The 21,137-nt window shown below is 41.0% G+C and overlaps 1 protein-coding gene across 8 annotated transcripts in view; it reads right to left on the minus strand.

The window, feature by feature from the left end:
* Window positions 1–21,137, minus strand: part of PPFIA4 (PTPRF interacting protein alpha 4) — a 110,466-nt gene that overhangs the window by 7,818 nt on the left and 81,511 nt on the right. For 6 of the 8 annotated variants that reach the window (XM_033153142.1, XM_033153141.1, XM_033153138.1 and 3 more), the window contains 11 exons: window positions 16,899–17,032; window positions 15,074–15,240; window positions 14,146–14,239; window positions 13,456–13,537; window positions 12,247–12,447; window positions 10,863–10,925; window positions 9,930–9,956; window positions 8,613–8,788; window positions 7,579–7,676; window positions 6,802–6,977; window positions 6,003–6,071 (listed from right to left, as the gene is read on the minus strand). In XM_033153142.1, the coding sequence (XP_033009033.1) occupies window positions 6,003–6,071; window positions 6,802–6,977; window positions 7,579–7,676; window positions 8,613–8,788; window positions 9,930–9,956; window positions 10,863–10,925; window positions 12,247–12,447; window positions 13,456–13,537; window positions 14,146–14,239; window positions 15,074–15,240; window positions 16,899–17,032 (1,287 nt within the window). The remainder of the gene's footprint in view (window positions 1–6,002; window positions 6,072–6,801; window positions 6,978–7,578; window positions 7,677–8,612; window positions 8,789–9,929; window positions 9,957–10,862; window positions 10,926–12,246; window positions 12,448–13,455; window positions 13,538–14,145; window positions 14,240–15,073; window positions 15,241–16,898; window positions 17,033–21,137) is intronic. The other 2 variants (XM_033153140.1, XM_033153139.1) reach the window with 1 other exon arrangement.

The following is a 21,137-nucleotide window of genomic DNA, read 5'->3' on the forward strand; positions in this document are numbered from 1 at the left end:
TTTGATGGCCTTCCACCGCAGTGTGAAAGCCTTCTTTCTTTAGTGGCTTAACTAAAACCTACTTTACTAATTTCAGTGGTTATTCTTATGGTTTTACCAGCTCATCACTGGCTGCTTTTTTTTTTTTTTAATAACAATGCATTCCGTTTTCATTGTATTTGTAACTTTTTTTTTACTGCGTGTGTGTTTTTTTTAGCTGCCTTAGAATAAATGTTTTAAAATTTAAATGCATCTCCAGTTGAAAATACCACGAAATTGGTTGTTATTATGGGATGGACTAGTACTATGAGATGCGATATTACACGAGATACATTCTCTCCCTCTTCCAAAAGGGAGGAAGTCCCCGTAATGTACTCTCTCTAGCTACTTAAACATTTAAAAACTTTAAACCACACTCTGTATATGGCATTGCTATACTCCCTTCAAAACTTCTATGCTCATTTTTTTTCAGCTGTATTCAAAATGGCAACAGCAGAACAGCTTTCTGGGTGGCTTGACCAAACAAAATGCAATGCCCACTCCTTCACTAAATTATTCCTTAAAATTATGGGTGCTCAGCTTTGAATATGGTAGAACTCATGTTCTACACCTTAATAACCTTGAAGTAGATCAGAAGTGGGCAATCATATTTCAAAGGTCCTATGCAAGTGACTTGTTCAGGCCTCTGGAAAGTGTGATCTGCTCTCCCCAGCAGCCTACTGAGTAGAAAGGGGGGAGAGGAGAGAGTGTCAGAGAGAGAGAGAAAGGGTGGCATTGTCCACTTTTGGCTCTTATCTCACTCATCACTGACTTCAGCTCTGCCCAAAGAGTCAGCATGCAGTCCCCCCAAATTATCCCCACGTGAATGCAGCTTCTGACAGAAAAGAGTTTGCCCATCCCTTAAGTAGATTAATAAATGTCCCTCAAGGTACAGAATACATTTCTTCTCCCCAGACAGACAGTTCAGTCAAGAGTTGGGGAGAGAAGTATCAGTGCCTTAGGAAGCCACAAGGTTAGTAACTAGATTTTGAAGACAGATGAGGGACATTTACTGCCTAGGCAGAGTCCTTTATGGATGAGCAGTAGTCTGCAGCTCCACTGCTGCAAAAGAGAGAACTATTCTGTGCCAGCAGAGTCTCCTAGGTATGCCCTTGAGAAGGAAACACAATACAGCACTGTGCTAAGTGAACTAGAGCAGGGGTTTTATTCCTCCAAAATAGTACATATGCATGCTACTGAATCAGCTCTATGGGATAGGAATTGGGGCACAGTGTTACAATGGCTCCAGCGCGATCTACAAGACCAGCATTGGGAGAGTGTTTTTTAGACACCTGGCAGTTATGCTAAGGAGTGCTGCAGGGCACTATTTTAGCTCTAATACTAGAGGAGGAGGCAATGTGGAACATGGTGCTATCAGTATGCTGATGATACTCAGCACAGTTTCTTCACATCAGAATTAGGGGGTTCTGTGCCTGAATGCTGCTGTAGGCTAGCTGTGAAAAACAAACTGAATTAATTTGAGTCCCAGAAAGATGAAGGCATTCTGGGCACGTAGTCCCAGTTTCTGAGAAACTAGTCAATGCCTGCTCTGAAACTACATAGTCTAATGAGGATCTAAGCTTCGTCACTGGAGACGTAGGCAGCCTCAGTGCACCTTTTGTCAGCTCCAGCTGGTACAACAGCTGTTGCCATTGCTGGACTGGGATAGCTTGACCACAGTTGTCCACACACTGGTAATTTCAAGACTGGATGACTGCAATGCATTGCACTCTACATGGGACTTCCTTTAACCTTTGAATTTGGAAACCACTGTTAGCAAAGAATGATTACTGTTAGCAGCATGATTACTGTCAGGAGACCTTATCAGTATATCATACCCTGGTCAAAGTTCTGCACTCGCTGCCAATTTGTTAGCAGGCCCAATTCAAGATATTACTGTCGGTGGTACTGTTTTCAAGACAAGCTAAAAACTTTCTTTTTTAGGAAAGCCTACCCAGACATGTATTTTTATTATGTGAACTCAGATCTTATTTATATAGTTTGGTCATTTTACTGTATTATGTCTACTTATTTTTAAAGTCTGCTGATATTTTCAGCAGTTTCTTATGAGTATTTTATACTATTTGATGCAAACCTCTGAGAGATTTATTTAATGTTTAATTGAATGGTCTATAAACCTTGTTATATATGAACTGACGGAGACCCTGTGATCATGATCTTCATGTGGCACCTCCACCAGAGGTCCAGAGGGTGGCAACACAAAAATGGGCTTTTTCTGTGGTTCTTCATTTGTGGAGTGCTCTCCACATGGAGGCTCACCTGGCACCATCATTATCTATCTTTAAGTGCCAGGCAAAACCTTTCTTCTATAACCTGGTCTTTGGCCTGTAACTATCACTCCACCTCAGATAGTAGAAATTGAGTACATGGAGATCAGAGTATCTGGGGGATCTCTCCCCTCTAGCCCATTCCCATTGTAGCACAGAGGACTAGATGTTGGATGTGATATGGTCAGACCTGGGTTCAAATTCCAGCTCAGCCATGAAAATCACTGAGTAACTTGGAACCAGTCACACATTCTCTGTCTAATCCACTGCAAAGAGATAAAGTGGGATAATTCCCATATATGCTGCCTGAGACACTGGGGGAAGGCTTGTTGGTTCATACACCACCCTTCAGCAATGATGTTCAATGACAAAAATGAGATAAAATGCAAGATCAAAGTGACAGCATACTAAACTAATATATATATATATTTAACTTCCTTCTGGGGCCCAAAAGGTAATGGGTGGAGTTCACCAAACCATGTGCAAGGGGTTTTTCCTCCATATTCCCCCCAAAATTGGTTCTGGAGGGCAGTCAAGAGAACCTCCAAAACAGCGTGGGAGGGGATGGGCTGTTGTTCTATCTGGCAAACTGAAACACTAGACAGAAAGTTTGTGATACTGTGATACTGAATTCCTCCCAATTGCAAAATTTGGGCTGGGCTACAAATATTGCATGCAAAGCATGTGCTCCTATTCTGGGATAAAGTGTATTAGTTATACTGTACTGTGATAGCCATATTATTTGATTTCATTTCTGAAGTGGAGATTATGGGTCTCTATACAGTAATTTGCAACATACTTACCAGTACTGAAGCTCACAGAGATCTGTGTGCTTACCTGTATATCACTTAGAAACTTCCTCCATCTCCACAGATTTGAAGGTACAGAATCCATTGCATCTGATTGACAGAACTTTCCCTATATTGTGGAAAGCTGAACATACCATCCTATGTGTCCTCTCCTCTCCTAGAGAATGTTGCTTCTTACTTTATGATCTGCTTATCATCACCTGACCTACCATTAGGCTGCAGCCAACCTCAGGTAGTAGATTGTGCAATTTCATTAAATGGTTGTATTTTCTTGATGATATGGTTTATTATGCATTTACCCACTGGAGGAAGTTTGGATTTTTCTGCCTTCAAAACCAACACTTTGGTGAAAATAAAAGTGTGCATAGTAATGATGTCTGAAAATGGCATAGTACTCTATTTTGCTTCAGTTACATGAACATTGAATCTGATCTGTACACCAGTTTCCATCATGAGTAACTGTGACAAAATAAAGCTATTGCCTTCCAAAATTGTGGTGTGCATGGTGTAAATAAATATTACCTGCACAGAGATTATCTTTCTGTAGAAAAATGTTGCTTTAAAGATTAAGCCACTGGTATTTCTTCACTCCAAAAACAGTGGATCACCCCTTTAGAATGAGTAGATCCTCACAAGGATTTTTATTTTTGACCTACAATTTGCACATTATGAGTGCTTTAGAAGTATCAACAACACATATACATTCCTCAGGGCATGTTTTATGGATAGTCTATGTGATAATCTTAGTGTCAAGATGACTCTACAGGAGAAAGTAGAATAGCTTGCAAAATCTTATGAGTGTAAATGTTGAAGTGAAATAACAGAACCACTTGAAAAATAACTCCAAAGTACTCCAAAATATTCAGCCCATGCAGGAAGTGGTACACTGTCAGCTGGTGCTACAGCTTTTTCTGAGGACTAAGTCACAAAAGGATATATTGCCTAACTCATGTACAGATAACTGAGTGTACCTCAGATTTTGTCCTAAAGCAGCCGAATGCAGTTATGGATAATAAGGAGAAACCATTGAGAGAAACCAGGTTGACGTAATACTAGATAACCAGTACATATATATACACCAGATTTTCCTTCTTGAACAGAAAATAGAGTTCTCAGCTTTGGGGAACTATTTGAATAATTTCTATTCCACTTTGAAATTTTAGATGGTAATATTCGTCATCTAAACCAGTGGTCTTCAACCTTGGGTCCCCAGATGTTTGTATGTTTGTTTGTTTGTTTATCTATAATAGTATTCCTATACAGCCAACATTTCAGTGAGGTAAATGCACATGCAATGCTCAGGTGTGTGCCAGTTCTTTTCACTTGATACATTCCCTTCCTGAAAATGCAACAGATTCTAGTGAAATCCATACCTTACCCTTGTCCTTGAATAATGCTTCACTTCATAGTTTCTTCTCATGAATGGATCGTTTCATGCATTACACTGAGGAAAACCCTCAGGCTTACACTCAACAAGCAGCTGCAATCAACCTAAGTTCCGTAAGAAGCATACCTGTGCACTACTCATGCTTTAACCCATGAAATAGCTAATTTCCGGCCAAAAGTAACTCCTCTTGGTAGAAAAACTGCTGGGGAGAAGATGTGAGGGGGGGCAAGTAAGTGTTTCGTGCTCCCTCCTGCCTCCCCATGCTGCACTTTAAAACTCCCCATACTGCCCTTTGCTTTAGAAGAATTTGGCATGACCTGTGTTAGGATGCGCCACTGTCACCTATAGCTTTGCGCTAGGAGCACTGAGGGAACAGTTAGTGTCTTCTATTGTTGCACTAAGCATTCCAGAAGATACTCCGTCCTCCCTCCCATATCCCTCCCTCAACTATGTCTGCAAGATGTGTGTAGATACGATCTTATAATGATTATTTAAAAGGCTCAGCCAGAACTGGCAACTACATCAAGATGTTCCCAGATCCCCAAGTTTAAAGAAACCCTTCAATATATTTCCAGTCCAGTGTTTATAATTTATTGACTGACCAATACAGATAACTTTGGTACAGCAAGCAGTGTGACAGTGATTCACAAAGCATACAAAAAGGTTATACTCCACAGAGCAGTGTGTCTGTGTTAACTCACTTCTGTTACAATAGTAGGAGAACATGCTGTTGACAGGGAGAGCAGCTCCACGCCTCATGGGATTTGGTTCACAAGAAGTATGACAAAGGAGGGCTAGGAGGTCCCAGCTGAAGGCAGGAGTGTTTTCAACATCACTGGTCTTCAGAGCTTTGTCCAGAGCAGTATGAAAACATATGATTCCTACTACTTAGGGGAGTAGATTTCAGATAGTCCACAGACTGAGCTTTTGTCTATCAACATACTTACACCATTTTGACTAGTGGGATGAATTTAAAATGTATGCAACCATGTTGCTGCTCAGATTTTAGTTTATAGTCCTATTCAACTGAAAATGGTTTATGGTAAACTAAAATAGGAACATTCATGCGGGGATGGTATTACATTTCCTAAAGGAAAGAAGAGCAGGTTTGTTGGAGCCAATGCACAAACGAATGGCAAGCAGAATTTCCTTGCAGATTTACAAAAAAAAGTAAACAGCATAGGCTCTGCTAACACCAATCCTTTCTCACATAAGAAGTGAAAAGGCAGCCTGGGTTCCAGCTCTTCTCACAGCAGTCAATTTCATAACAGGGGATCCTACACCTGTCTGCAAGCTGAAATCTCTCTGGCTTACCATATCCACTGGCTCTCTTCATGAACAGAATTTCAGCACTTACAATGTTCCTTCACAGAAGATAACTGCACTGCCAGTCCTACTTGCAACACCTCTTGCTTCATCAGTTTCTTAGCCAACAGTATGGGCCCAAAATTTCTCAAATTCCCAGCATGTTTTAGTCAGAGGATAGTACTTTGTACTCACATCGTCAAGCCTCCTATCAGTGCCCAAGGCAAGCAGATTGTTGAATTCTCTCTCCATCACTTGTCGTGCCTGCAAAAAACATTAGATAAGCCAAGAATAGTGGTCTATCAAAACAAAAACACCACTAACAGTGCTGCCAAATTTCCAGTCACAGTAAATGAAATATTTCTTGAAAGTTGCTTTCTCTCCATGGAAAGGGCTATTGCCTTTATGTCCTGTTTGTGGTATTCCCAAAGCAGCTGGTTAACCACTGTGGGGAAAAGGATGGTGGACTAGATAGACTTTCTGCTTTGTATGTAGTATGCACTTTGGGGCAAGTCATTCATATCTCAGCTTCACTAGTTTGCCTTCAGTGAAATAGATGTTGAAATAGATGTTGTGCTGCTGCACAATTGTAGGGCCAAATAAGTGGTTGATGTTTGCTGCTTCAATCCCAGCTCTGTAACTTAGTTTGTGGGCTAGGACAAATCACTTGTCTCCATCTATTCCAGAAATTTGTTTCTAACAGTGCCCTAACAAATGCCTTTGGGAAGCTTACAAACAGGGAATGAAGACAACAGCACTATGTCATTCTGTCTGGCCAATAAACTGGGTGGCAGGGGTCTTCCATAGGTGAAGTCAGTAGGAACAGTGTTTGGGAGAATCAAGCAAATGAGGCACATAGTGGACGTAACTTAGCAGGGAAACTTGTAGACTCCTTATTTTTTGGAGATACCAGCTGCCACTAATAAAAACACATCCAACTCAGATCTCTTTAAACAGAAATATAATGGTCATCCTAAAAACATCAGTTTCCTACCTGAGTATTCTGAGTGGGTATTTGTAACACAAGTGCCAGACTATTATAATCAAAATTTTCATCCAATGCTATGAGGGCTCCATGGACTCCACTCTCAACAATATTGTTTGCATACTCTCTAAGCCCAATAGACTGAATCCAGTGAATTACTTGATCATTGGTCCAAACCAACACATCTAGAAGGAAGTGAAGCCATACATTCAGGACAAAACACAACAATATTTAAGTCCACATAAGTTGGTTAAGAAAAAATAGAAAAAAGCACAATGACTGATATATTGTTTAAAGTTTGCAATGGAAGCCACAAGATTAAAAACAGACAGGTTATAGCATTTTCCTAAGCTTGCACCTATCAGTCACAGTGCCCAAAGTGTAGCAGTCTCATTTGTTCACATTATCATACACCAAAAACAGAATGGTCAGAGCTCTAGCAATGAAGGAAGAAAACCCAGGAGGACAAAATTAAAATGCAAAACATAGAAGGCTGGTGCCCCAACCACGTAGTAAACATGAGTCAACCAATGAAGATAAATCCACAGAAAACTATAATGCACTTGCATTTGTACATCATACCATCTGACAGAAACAGTTTTTCAGTGGCTGAAAAGCCTCTAGAAGTAATCGAAGTAGAGGAGATGCCAGCTTCTCCTTCTCTGAAACTGACAAATGTTGAGTTTGTAAAACAGCACTGATGATGCCTCAAGAAGGGAAAAGCAAAATGGCATCAAGAGCTCAGTCTCATTGTCTTGTTCCTTTGAAGCCTTCATTGTTACCTACCTTTGATTTCATGCTGACTTTCCTCCCGCCTCCTCTCCAGCTCTTTTCTATCATAGTTTAGTCTTTTCAGGCACATGATACCGTACTGCAGGCTTGTGCTGCAATGATACAATACAACACTTACTTCAATGCATTTCAACTAAAATCTTACTATTTGAAACATCCTTTATTATATTTAATTGCAGCATTTTTAACACACTGTGAAGAGGTTGCAGCACTTGTGTCATGCCTCTGAGTCCTTGAAGGCTCAACCAGTGATAAACAAGGTCTGTCTCCTCTCCTGGTGGACAGAGATAAAGCACAACTGTTGAGGGAGAGGTGTGGAATTGAGGAAGGAAGGAAGGAAGGAAAAAAGAAGCAGCTGCAGGTAAAGCCCCACAGCATCTGACCCTATTAAGAGCACGGTCAGGCATAGACAGGCAAAGAAGAGAGTAGCTCCTTCTGTGTGAGTGTTGCAGATTTACAAATGCCTGACAGGTTGAAGCAGGAGGGTGGCAATCACAAATCCTAAGAACCAAAAGGAAGCCAAGGCAGTGCTCTGGACTATTCAGCAGGGCTACTCCTAACTGTGCCATCTAATTCCACACAAATGAGACTTGAGAATGCACTGTAACCATCTCAGATCGCTGTATAAACCACACAACCCAGAATGTGTTTCTGTCCGTACCCCCCAATTACTTATGCTAAGAGGGGAAACTCTTCACATCTATTTCCAAAGGTTTTGTTGCTGTTTGTAAAGTCTGTGGCAAATATGCATAGCAATATATTGTAGTTTCATTGCAAATGATAACCACTGCACTCATCTCCTCTTTTGCTTTAAGTATATTATAACATGCAATTTCTAATACATATAGTAAACACACAAATCAACCCCAACTTCATCAGTGTGCTTCACTCCAAAAGAATAAACGAACTGAAGGACTTTAGGTGAGATAAATTCAGATGCGGGGGGGGGGGGGGGCACATGAAACAATTGGTAGTAAGAAATTCTAGTCTCCTGGGATGAAACAATAACCCTCCAAGAATTTGCTTACCGGTGGAAACTGTCCACCATCTTGAGGTGCACTCGAAGATCTTTCTTAGTCAGATGATCCAACATTCGTGCATCCACAAGACACTCCATGAAATAGCTGCGATATTGTGGGAGACCCAGACTAGGAAGCCATTCATTTCCTATCCACTCATGATTCATGTCCCCATATGCCAATGTCTTTGAAAGAAAAGAAGAAGAATGTAAGAGAAGGTCCCTCAGAGGTATTAACAGAATCCTATTGGGAAGTCTCAAAAATGTAATCTAGAATAATTTAATAAAAGTACAGTAATCTCATGTCTTGGATTTATCTTGATTGTTTATTGATGTCTTGATAATATATATACACTATTGTGTGATAATGATTATCACAGAGATGAAAGATTCTCATATTGTTGGTGATACCACATTGGCAAGTTGTCTGGATCAACCAGTGTCCTAAATATTGCATATCTTGAAAACCTTAATCATGAATAAAACATACATAATCTGTGCTCCATTTTCAGCCCCTTGGGCAGAAATATACCACAAAATATAAGGAACAACGCTGCAAAGTACTGTGCAGGGATCCTTCCTTACAAGCTCATTTGGATGCAGTGGCTTCTGGATCCTGCTATTAAGTCTAAAGACTTAGGGCAGTGGGCTCTATACATGCTTCCCACTGAAGCCAGTTTAAGATAAGCCATTCTCATTGAAGGTTTTGGATAAACTGAAGGGTTTGAATCTATCTCTACCCTGTATCTACTTTCAGACTTTCCAGTGATTGGGAAGAGACATTTGAAAAGAAAGGAAGCAGTGATGGCCTGGTCGTGCATGCCAGAATTTTATTATGTCTGCCTTCTACTGGCAAAATGAGGACGCATCTGGTAAGGAAGCAAAGGGCCACAGGTATTTGCTCCCTTTGCATAGCAGTTTAGAGGTGTTCCAAATCTGGCTAAAAACAAGGAATGCTAAAATTAATGTGGGAAACAACAGTAAATCAATAGAATAGACCTGTATGGTTTGCAAAACTATAGCTATAATGCAACTAGGTGAGGGGGTAAGAAATGAGAGCTCTCTTATATTATGGAAACTTTTTCTGTTTGGAGAAAACTGTATAGCATTAGTAACCAGAAAGTGTAAGCAGGGTTAAGAGCATTCTGCATCTGTCTTCATTGAGAAAAGTCTTCCCAGCTTATTAAAACAAAACAAAACCAAAGCAAGGTGATACAATCAGATTGTAAGTGTCATTGTGGAATCAATTTTGATGTGTTCTGACCATTCACATAATTTTGTGTGTCTACGCACAGTGGAAAAAGGCAAGATAATATACAAGTCTCACCTGTGCCCAACTGCCCTCCTCAGTGTCCTAAATGTAACAATGCAGCATGTCAACAAAACAACAGGCAAAGTAAGTTATCACCATATGAGGGCTGACAATATTTAAGATACAAGCAGAGACTCCTTTATTTTATTTACCGGTAGCTGCTAACTACATGAGACAGATAAATGTGCTTCTTGTTAGGCATAACTCACATACATTACACTTGTATCTGCTTAATTAAGAGCGAGAAACCTGCCAGTCACCTTACATAAATATTGGCTGGGCAAAGGCACAGCTGCCAGCCACCCGACATGGATACATCTCAAAAGAGACCCTTTACTGTTATTTATTATTAATCTACAGGATTCATAACCTGCCAAACCAAAAAGGCTCTCAAAGCAACTTTCAAAAATCAGTTCCAAGATGGTCCCTGCCCTCAGGCTCACTATCTAAAAAGACATGACACACAAGGGAAAGGGAATGGGAGGGAAGTAAAATAATGAAGCTTAAGCATATGTTCTTAAATGTTACAGTTAACTAGAATAAGTCAGTTACCATGCAAACTGAGGGGGTTCCTAAATATTGTGGGTCATGTTTACCCGATAGAAAAGAATAATTTATTTAGTTATAGCTCACATTTCCAGTGGAGTAAACACCAAAGATGGCTCAAAGATTGTTGAACCCTCAACAATACGAACAGTGTCCTGAACAACAATACATTTTGTATTTTTATCAAAGAAGTGAATCACCTGGCCAAAATTGAACCAACCTCTCATCATGAGTAAAGCATGCTGAAATAGGTATACTCTAGTATTAGTCCTGAAAAGGCCTTACATTTTGATTAGATGCAAAATGATTTCCCTGCCTATTTTTATGAGGATGTGATAGCAGGGATCTCAGACACTGAAGGACAAATTATACAAAGGAAACTATCACACAGAAGAAACTTGCCGTTTTGGTTGAAGTTGCCAGAGTTTCCATCTCTTCGTGTGTCACCCAAACATTTCCAGATGACTAGGGGGAAAGATGAAATAGATTAATGAGAGGGGAAGGAACAACTGTGATCTTGTCAGTAAAGCATTTTAATCTGAAGTCATCTTAAATTAAGCCATGGCTAATGTATGGGTGAAGATGGTTTTCAGTCATTGTGGAAATGACAATAATGCTATGAAAAATCATGCTCAATTTACATTAAAGAAAAAGATCCTGATTTTTTGTACATTAAGTTCATTCAGAAAAATATTTGAGGCTTTTAAAGAACTAGAACTCCTTTCTTCCCAAATGGTAGACATTGGACCAAGCCATCTGAATGAATATGCAGTTCTCTTTAGAATTTTCAACCATATTAGGAGACCTGTAATTGCAGCCTTGTATTTCCTGTGCCTCACTGCCCCACTTACTGTCTGCTCTGCCCCATTTCCTTCCGCCTCCCCTGCTTGTGCCAAATTCTTGCATTAAGTCACCATGCCCTTTGCTTCTTCAGAAAAAAATAGGGGGAAAGGAGAGATCTCTCAGTATTTGTTAGTTAGTCCTTATATTTCTACCTATTGCTACTTCTCACCCAGTAAGCAGGGAACTCAAAGCAAGAATATTACTGAGTTTCTGAGAGAGCCAAGTACTCTTCAAATACAACCAATCCAGCTAGTGCCCTGGGAATAATGTTTGTTTGTTTGTTTATTACATTTTTTTATTTGGCCCTTCCTTTCAAAAGGAGCTCAGGGCAGCAAACAACAAAATAAAAAAGGCAATTTTAATATTTTTAAACAGAACCTAAAATAATCACAACTAATATATCAAAGGTTGCAAAAAACAATAATTTTTAGTATTCTTCAGCCCTCCAAAACCTGGGTGAACAGGAACAGGTTACTGTCACTAATTACGGGGACAAGTCTAGCACTACTAGCACTAGAACAGCTACAAGCCAGAGATAAGGTTGTTTTGAACTGTCTACTGGCAATGACAAAATGGGTGGGAAAGGTACAATACCTTTGAGCAATTTTACCTGCCATCTTGACAGAAAGGCTACAGGCTCCCGCTATAGCTGAGCAAATAAGCATGTTAAGTTAAATGAACCCCTAGTGAAAGCCACTGGCTCTCACAAGGTGAAGTAAGGGCTAAGCCTTTTTGGATCAATTTTACCAGTTACACCTGAGGCACAAGATTTACCAAACTCTGACCACCAGAATACAATATGCTAGCAACAGCCTGCACTACTCTGCCTCTCACTAAAAGGCTTTAGGCTTGGGTTTTATCCCTTTACGTTGGATGCAGAATGAGCAACTGTAGTTTCCTAGGCCAGTTTGGTAATCTCAAGAATGCAATATGAAGCACTTACTGTCCTTGAAGTAGGTGGAGCTGAAGGGCTTGTTAGTGACACCATTTCCTGAATTGCCAAACGCAGTTTTAATCGGTGAAGAGCATTACTAATGCCAATCTCCCTCTGGATCTCTGTATCCGACAAGGCAGACATGATAGCACCACTCTTTACATTGGCTCTGCAGGCTGCAACATACCAGGCAGGCATGCCTACCCAAAGCTACAACACAGAAGGTCACAGGTGAGCTTGTTTACATCTCTACTCAGATATTCATCCTTCCCCACAGCAGAATTATTGTTGCATAGATGAGAGATAGAAAATGGGTCAAGTTTCTTAAACCACTTTGTTAGTCTGAGAGTATTGATAGGGAGCAACAGGAGTGATTTCTCACTATTGTGCCAGTAGCCTTGGTCCAGTATTAATAAACAAAATAGAGAAAGGGGGAAGGGCAGATTTTCTGCAAGAGAAAAAAAAGTTTTCCATTCCATCTTTCTAATTGTGGCTGCTTTTCCTAGTTCAATACAAACAAAGTGATAGAATTGACTCAAGCAGTTTCTGGTCTAGTCAATTTCACCACTCTAGAGTGAACTTCATGTGCTTTTTTTCTGTTTTAAAAGACTATACATCTATGCTTTCATGAAACAAATGGACTTTCCATGTCTCAGAAAAGATCTACAGCCCTGACTTGTGACACATGGTAGCATTAAACTGTTCACTTGTTTTGAAGAACAAATACAATAAGGCTGCAATCCTATACCAACTTACTTAGGAGCAAGCTCTCATTGGGAATTCTGCATAGACATGTTTAAGAATGCATTGCAAATCTGATTAAAATTTTCTCAGCAACACACCTGCTGAAACTGGCAGAGGCAAATACAACAAATAAATAGATGAATAATTGGGAGGCTGAACCCATTATTGAAGATAGGAACCAGGCTGCAATTTATCTCCTTGTGGGAAATTAAAAGGCAGCTGCTTTAAATTAACAACACAATACTGTACCATTGATATGCAACTTCAAGTAGGTTAGCTAAAAATATATTCTAATTTAGGGACACAATTTTAAAGAAGATGCGAGAATTAATTTCAATGTGTGGTAGAGAGTCTGGTTGTTTGAAAAAACACTAAGTCAAATAATTGAAATAAATGGTAAATAACCTGTCTACAAAGAGCCAAAGTCATCTACTAGATACAATTAATCATCTGAAGAGCCTGAGGCAGGCTTACCTCCAGCCAGGAGACTACAGTTGGGCCATCCCACTGAGCAAAGGGAATGCCCCTTCTTCGAGCACCTTCCAAAAGTTCATGTCTGGAAGGAGAAGCAGTAAGCAGTAATACAACCATTTCCTTGCTAGCTAGATGTGCACTCAACAGTTCACAGTTAGTCATTTATAAACTGATATAAAAAAATTATATTGTTTTCAGTCCTAATAAGTGGTTTACATTTTTTTAAAATCAAGTAGCAAACAATAAAGCTAAAACCTTGAAATAAAAACGAGAAGAATGAAAATCTCCAGTCATATATTAGACACCATTAGAAACCACATAGAGTGTGTTCACTGCCCATTTAAATGTCACCTGGAATGGGGCGAGTTTCACCTCCCTTGGGAGAGAATTCCATGAGCTACCCTAATAAACCATAGATTAAAAAAGATAAACAACACTCTCTTGCAGAGTGTAGCTGCAAGAAAGTAATTAGAGTCACTTACAGACCAAGTGTGATAGTTCTAATAGGCCTGGCTGGTGCACCACATAAGAATTTACCCTGGCATACCTCCCAGAATCCTCTGCACCACACAAAGATTCTGTGTTCAATGTACAAAAGGTACATTTTATTTGGCAGCCAAATAAATGTTCTCTGAAGGTAGTATGTTTAAACAACATATCTGAAGGGAATACTAAAGCAAGCATTCTCACTTTTTTTTTAGCCGTCGGTCTTTTTCTGCTTGAGCTCCTAGTTTGCCAAGACCAAGAGAATCCTGTATGTTTATCTCTGAATCTGTGAACATAACTGAGAAACACAATAGATAAATAATTAGATTAGATTGTGACTCACAAATGCTAGGGCCCCCCAAAACTAAAAATAAGCCAATTTATCTACCCAACAAATATTCTGCATCATTTCCCCAGTTGTTGCATTTCCTTTGGTACCAAGAACTTAACTATGACTTAGTGTTACATGTGAATATAGGCAGTTTCAACTGATCATCAAGCCATCAACTTTATTCTCTGCTCTGCATCTCCAGAATCCACTTTAGCTACAATCCTACACACAGCTGGACTGCTAAAATCACATTGATTTCCATATGCTTTAAGCAGCCCAAATTCTGATAGACTGCAGTGTTTGTTTTTAGTGCCTTGTATGGATAATCCACAGTTTTTGTGCTGTCTCCTCCTCATCCCCACTGATTCACCTGTCCTTATTTCCTCCCTTATTTGCACTGTGCTACTTACATACATGGGCACCATATAAAGATGGTCCACACCAGTACTAAAGGGAAATATAATCTGAGTCTTACAATAATTCAGGGGAAAGGTATAACTGGCATAGCGTTCCAATCTTATCACTTGAAATCATGGAATCGTAGAACTGTAGAGTTGGAAGGGATGCTGAGGATCATCTAGTCCAACCCCCTGCAATGCAGGAATATGCAGCTATCCCATACAGGGATCAAACCTGCAAGCTTGGTGTTATCAGCACTGCACTCTAAATGAGCTATCCAGGCTGACATCTATTTTTCCTTTTTACTAAGGGTGGGTCAGAGAAAAAGCGAGTGCACCCCCATCCAAAATGGTCAGCTGCCCCAGAAACCTTTCTTTAGAAGGAGTGAAGAGAGTCAAAGACCTTGCCCAGTAGCGCCTTCTCTGCTGAGCTGGATCAAGCGTCCTTTCTCTTTCTTTCCAAACAAGCGCCCAATAGAAGATTTGATGCCTTTCCTTTTGGAACCTTTGTGCAGAGAATCCTGGCTGCTGTTACTGCTGCTGGGATTACTTGCTTGGTCCTCTAAAAAGCTAAAGGATGTGAAAGAAACAGCAAGATATTCAGTCTGTCAGCATCTACAATGAAGTAAATGCCACTGCCCTCTTGGAGTCAGTCCCATTTCTTCTTTTTACAAAAAAACATCCCTAATACATTTCACAGTGAACTGTTCAGTCACTCCCTGTTTGGGAGGACAGCAGTCAGCATCCACATGTGCCAAATGACTGGGGATAAGAAAATGGGAGAAAGACAGAAAATGGAGTTCTGTCTATGGAAGGGTGGTGAAGCCTGACACATGTCGCTATTTGGCCATGAAGCCATTCCTATGACCACTTGCCCCACGCCTGATGTTGTATGTGACATCAGGTGTGGGTCAGGTGTAGACATGCCTACAAAAGAAGCATCAGAAATTTAAAGTGAGCTCCCAACTGTTTCTCTGCAACCTGTTAGGTTGGCTATACTAGAGAGTTCCCTATTGGAAATTCCTTAGCATAACCAAGGGAGGAAACAGTTTTCATTCAAATTGTTTCCTCCAAATATAGCATTTTCCCCTCTGCTTCCTCCAAACAGTGCTCCCTGAACCTGCCAGCTACAGCAGCATCCTCTGAACACTGACAGCTGGCAACCACCAGACATCATTATGTCCAACTGTCAAAGTTGGCCTGCATGGGTATGGGAATTAGGAATCTGGCCCACTAGTTGGATCCAGTCCCCCATCCCTAGTTTAAAGGGATGAGCTATTCTTTCAAATACAGGGATTGCTAGTTATCAGAAAGACCCTAGAAATTCCCTAAGGACAAGTCTTAGAAAACATCAGTCTTCCATTTCTGAACAACTTTGCCTTCATGGGAAGGAGAGGTACTGTTAGAAAGTTAAGAGGAACAAAGAGAAGATAACAGTCAACAGTCTGGAGAAGAGCCAACCTATCACCTGGAAGAGATCCCCACCCTTCTTAGGAATTAAACAGAGACTCTTACTGCCTTAGGGAGTCTCACTGCCTTTGTGACATCTGCAGTCATTAAAACAATCACCACACACATCTCAAATTCACACCTATTTGCATGCCATGCAATCAAGGAGCAAACAATGCCATATTAACAGGCCAGAAAGCAAAGGGAATGTTGTGGGCATATACGGGTGAGATACATCACTGACCCAACCACTCAACTACAGCTGATGTTATAGCCACATTTTCATGACCATTCCAGTCATTTAATGGTCATTTCAGTGATTAGATGTAATGTTCCAATTATGCCTCACCAATCCCTTACTAGGAGTTTTCTCCACAAAGGAAAGGTCAGATCATCTACAGGACATTCTGAAGAGCTATTGCCATCTATCTTTGAAGGAGCTCAAATGAATGAAAAGTGCATGCTTGGGTTTCTAACAGCTAGTTGCAGTTTGCAGTACACATTTAATTCTGGTACCTTTCTCATCAGAATTGGGACACAAAATCAGTTTTAGACACATTATCCAGGAAACTTTTGTAGATGTTGATCAAGTATGTACTTTATTCTGCAACACCAATGTGACACTTTCCAAACTGAATTGGAAAAGATTTCGGAATACCTTTCCATAACCTCTAATCCAACATCTGATCCACCTGTCAATTTAACTGAACATACAGTCCACTACTGGCTACCTACAGTAGGCGGAGCCCCTCCTCCCCTCTTTTGTCAGCCCCCTATACCTCTTGCCTTCCTCCTGGCTCAGAGCAGGATGTCCAAGCTTCTCCAGCCGCAGTGTCCTGGGTGAGGAAGGAGGAGAAGTCTCACATTTTATGGTGGTTTTATCTTCTCGACTCTCATCTCGACCAGCTGGTGACTGAACAAATAAGGGGAGGTCAGAGTGCAGATCCTTGTCCAAGCACCTCCCTCCCATCTCTAGCTCACTCACCATCAGCATAGCTCACCTGCCAGTTCAATTAAAGGAGAAGGTGGAACAGGGTCACATGCATTTTCGGGGGCTGCTGCTCACTGCATGCCCTAATCCAAAGGCCTGGATGACTGAGTGACAATTATCAGTGTCACATGGAGTGATGTAGCCCTAATGGGAGGGAATGGAGCCCAATAACAGCAGGAAGGAGGAGACAGGTTGCGACCCATCACCATCATAGCAACAAGGAAAGCAGCCTCTGCCTTCCCAAGGCCTATGCTCTAACTTAGAAGCAACACATATACAGAGCTGCTTTTGAGTCTGACCATTCAAACTGCACAGATCTCTGAAGAAGGTAAGTGTTGTCATCATTTAGATGAGCATATTTCCATTTGGTACCATCGGGTCCAAAGTAGCTTCCCACTGTTATAAGGGTCATCCTTGAAGTATCCTTCCATGGTATGTTGTCCACAACTGGGATCAGGCAATTTACTGCCTAAGCCAAGGAACAATCCTCAATCAGCACTATCCAAAGATTGACAGGAGGGTGAACATGTACCCTGCTTATGCCTCCTTTGCAACAGCAATTGAAGGGGCAGGCTTAAAGAGCACTTCGTGCATTAAGTCAAGGTGAGAGAAAAGTGGTAAACATATGCCATGTGCCAAAATAATGTATTGTTCTCACAGACCCTGGTGTGCAGCAAAGCAGCCTCTTACGGTCTCTTAGAAATATGGCACAATTCTCAATATTTTGATTTTCTTAGGACTTCCATTTCTGTCATGCTGAACTATAAACAGGAAGTCAAGGGAAACTGCTTTGGCTTTCCCAAAGCCTTCTCCTTAAAATAAAAAGAATCTGATACTACAAGCAAGATCTAAGCACTCCAACAGAGGGAGTAAACATGCTTATAGAGACATAAGGCATAGCCACTGGGACAGGAGGTGGGTGGAGAAAATACACACTACTGTTTAAACAGGAGTCATCGCCAAACTCATTTGCAATGAACAAATCACAGGCAGGCACTGAAGCTGAACACAACAACAGATAAAAATGAAGAAGCAGGTGGAAGCATGCAGGGAATGGTAGGGGTATGCTGCTGTACCCTACCATAGCCAGCCAGGCTACAATTATGCTATTCATCATGTAGAGTGGGTTTTGAATGCAAAATTGGTAGGGTTTTTTTAGACTCCTAAAACTGTGTATGGAGATAATTTTTCAGAAACAAAAGGAATACTTCCTTGTGTTAAGGGCACTCATAGATAGAGCTCCAATCTTGCACCAATAGTGGAAGATCATTGGCCAAGCTAGATGGATGTGGGAGTCACTATGAGGAAGACCCACTTTGCCACCATTTAAAAAGGTTAAACTGTGAATATTCAATAAAGACTTGGTAAGAGCAAAAATAAATAAATAAATAAATAAATAAATAAATAAATAAATAAATAATTTAAAAAATAAAAAGGTTAAACAGGGCAAGCACATCCTGCCAAAATAAAATGGGTCTGTAGATTTCTCCCACCAAAACGTTTTTTACTTGATGGAGAATTGGTTCTTTTTTCCTGGTTCTCCATGTTTTAAGCTCTACACAAGCACTGCAACACTGCAATGAAGAAGTGCTACCTGAGAAGAATTGTTTTTAAATAACTAAATTCAACACACATTCCCCAACAATTTCCTTGTCATCAATAATGCCATAGCTACTGTATGCTAAGGATTATGAGACTTAGAACTGTGAACTTCAGGGTACAAGGCTGGAGACTGGTCTAGTGAAGTTCCATGTGTTGTGCTAAGGCTACAGAGGGAAACGGGTGTGCATCAGTCTCTGCCCAGGCATGGTATAGATCAGGGGTCCCTAAACTAAGGCCCGGGGGCCGGATGCGGCCCAATCGCCTTCTAAATGCGGCCCACGGGCGGTCCAGGAATCAGCGTGTTTTTACATGAGTAGAATGTGTGCTTTTATTTAAAATGCATCTCTGGGTTATTTGTGGGGCATAGGAATTTGTTCATATTTTTCTTCAAAATATAGTCCGGCCCCCCACAAGGTCTGAGGGACAGTGGACCGGCCCACGGCTGAAAAAGTTTGCTGACCCCTGGTATAGATACTAAAAGCCAGGACTTCTGCCGTATATTCCATTTATTGTACCTCAGGCTTCAATTCTATTCTTCTTCTCAGACTACTGATGTCTGGGACCCCTGAGCCAGAGAATACATGCTCCACGTTTAGTTATGGCCACAAACCAGTTCTAGCCTCAACCTGACAATCTCTAATCTAGTGCCTCTGACAGCCATACAACCAGCACAGCAGTTTCAGGGAACTGTCTGAAGTGCCCAATTTAGGTATTGGGGAAATGGCAACAAAGTCTGAGTGAAAATGTTTGTATCCACTGTAATTAAAAGATGGCAATGTTTTCTTCCTTTCTCACTGAAGATATTGCCTGTGCACAGCCCAGAGATCACAACATTTTTTAATCTATCATAGGTTAACCATTATGTACTTGTATTTTGAGGAGGTACACAGACTTGAGAAAATATTAGCAATGTATGTGTAGCACAGCATAGTGACTTATCATAGATTAAGGTCCTCTTTTGCACTTTATTTTTAAAATAAATAATGGCAAAGTCATGGTGAGTAGAGTTGTTATGTTTGTCAGTGATGTTATAGACACTGACCAATATGAATCTACAATAATATTTGCATAGCGACACCACTCTATAAACTGCAATATATGTTCCAGCAGAAAAGCACATTCAATAGATCTTGCCTTGAGTGCAGGGTATCTTGGTTAAATACCACTGGATGCTCAGCAACAAACTCAGCAACAAACTACACATAGCTGTGTATTTACTGCTTGACATACAAAGCCCCTTCCGTCCATAGTAAGGAGGGGGGGTTGCAGGCATGCACGAGCCCTTCACATGCTTGGGGGATGGCTGCCATCCCCTGGCACCACTGGCTGAGCCCTGGGCGTGGTGCCTACCCAGACTGACCAATCAGGTTGGTCGGTGGGCGTGGCCTGCTACATTTAAGCAGGAGCATGGCCAGGGCTCAGCCTCTCACTTCCTGCTCCCAGCTGACACGGTACTTAGTTAAATAAGTCCGGGAAGGGTGTGGCCCTGTCCGAAGCCGTGGAAGGTGAGGGCCTAAGGCACACCCCTTACCGGTGACCCCAGAGTGAGTTCCTAGCTGATGTGCAGCAGCAGGGCTCTCCCATCGGTGGTTAACCCTTCCCGGACTGCCAGCACGACGGAATGGAGTCAGATACAGTCGGTTAGGTCCAATGCCTAAGCCAATACCACTCAACATCCGTAACCAATAAAGTTGTGGCCTTTTCATGCCCATTAACCTTACTTATTGTGTCCTGCATCTTTATTTACCACGGGAGGGGTCAGGATATTGACATGCAATTATCTATATAGCATTTACATGGAGAACCAAATAGTACTTGTGACTACAGCTACAGGGTAAACTTTCATCAGCATCTTGAATATCTCACCTTAAGCCAATTATAACAACAAATAATTGAAATTTCCTATGCAAAGATTCTTGTTTAAAGCTTTTTCAGTGTAACTGTCTTTTACAGATGAATACAGTTGCTAGGTTGCAATCTAAAAAAATGATTTTACATTTATCATTAACAGCATTAGCAGAGGGAAACTGTCCTGCAGCCCTGCTTCTGATGATTCCTCCTCTGATCTTCCTGTTGTAGAAGATTGTAATATTCCATTACAGCACGCAAAGAAAGAAGGTACACAGAAGACAAAGGTGAAATCAGATTCTCCAGGTTGCAACTTGGCAGCCCTAAGGAAGAATTTAGCCTATTCTCTGCTTTCTGTGTGCAAACGTAACATAAAGGCTATCAACATCAACCCTGCTGTGTGGGAATCCCTTGCAGAAGACCACAGTGCCTGGAGACAGGTTATTATGTCATGTAGCCACAGCAGTGACCAGAGGGGGAATGATGGCTGGGAGGAGCGCAGAGAGAAGAAACGCCATGGTGCATCTGCAGCAGCAAAACTGGACGCCTTCATCTGCCCCAGCTGCAACAAAATAGG

This window comes from Lacerta agilis, chromosome 6 (assembly GCF_009819535.1).
Source record: "Lacerta agilis isolate rLacAgi1 chromosome 6, rLacAgi1.pri, whole genome shotgun sequence".
NCBI classification, from domain to species: Eukaryota; Metazoa; Chordata; class Lepidosauria; order Squamata; family Lacertidae; genus Lacerta; species Lacerta agilis.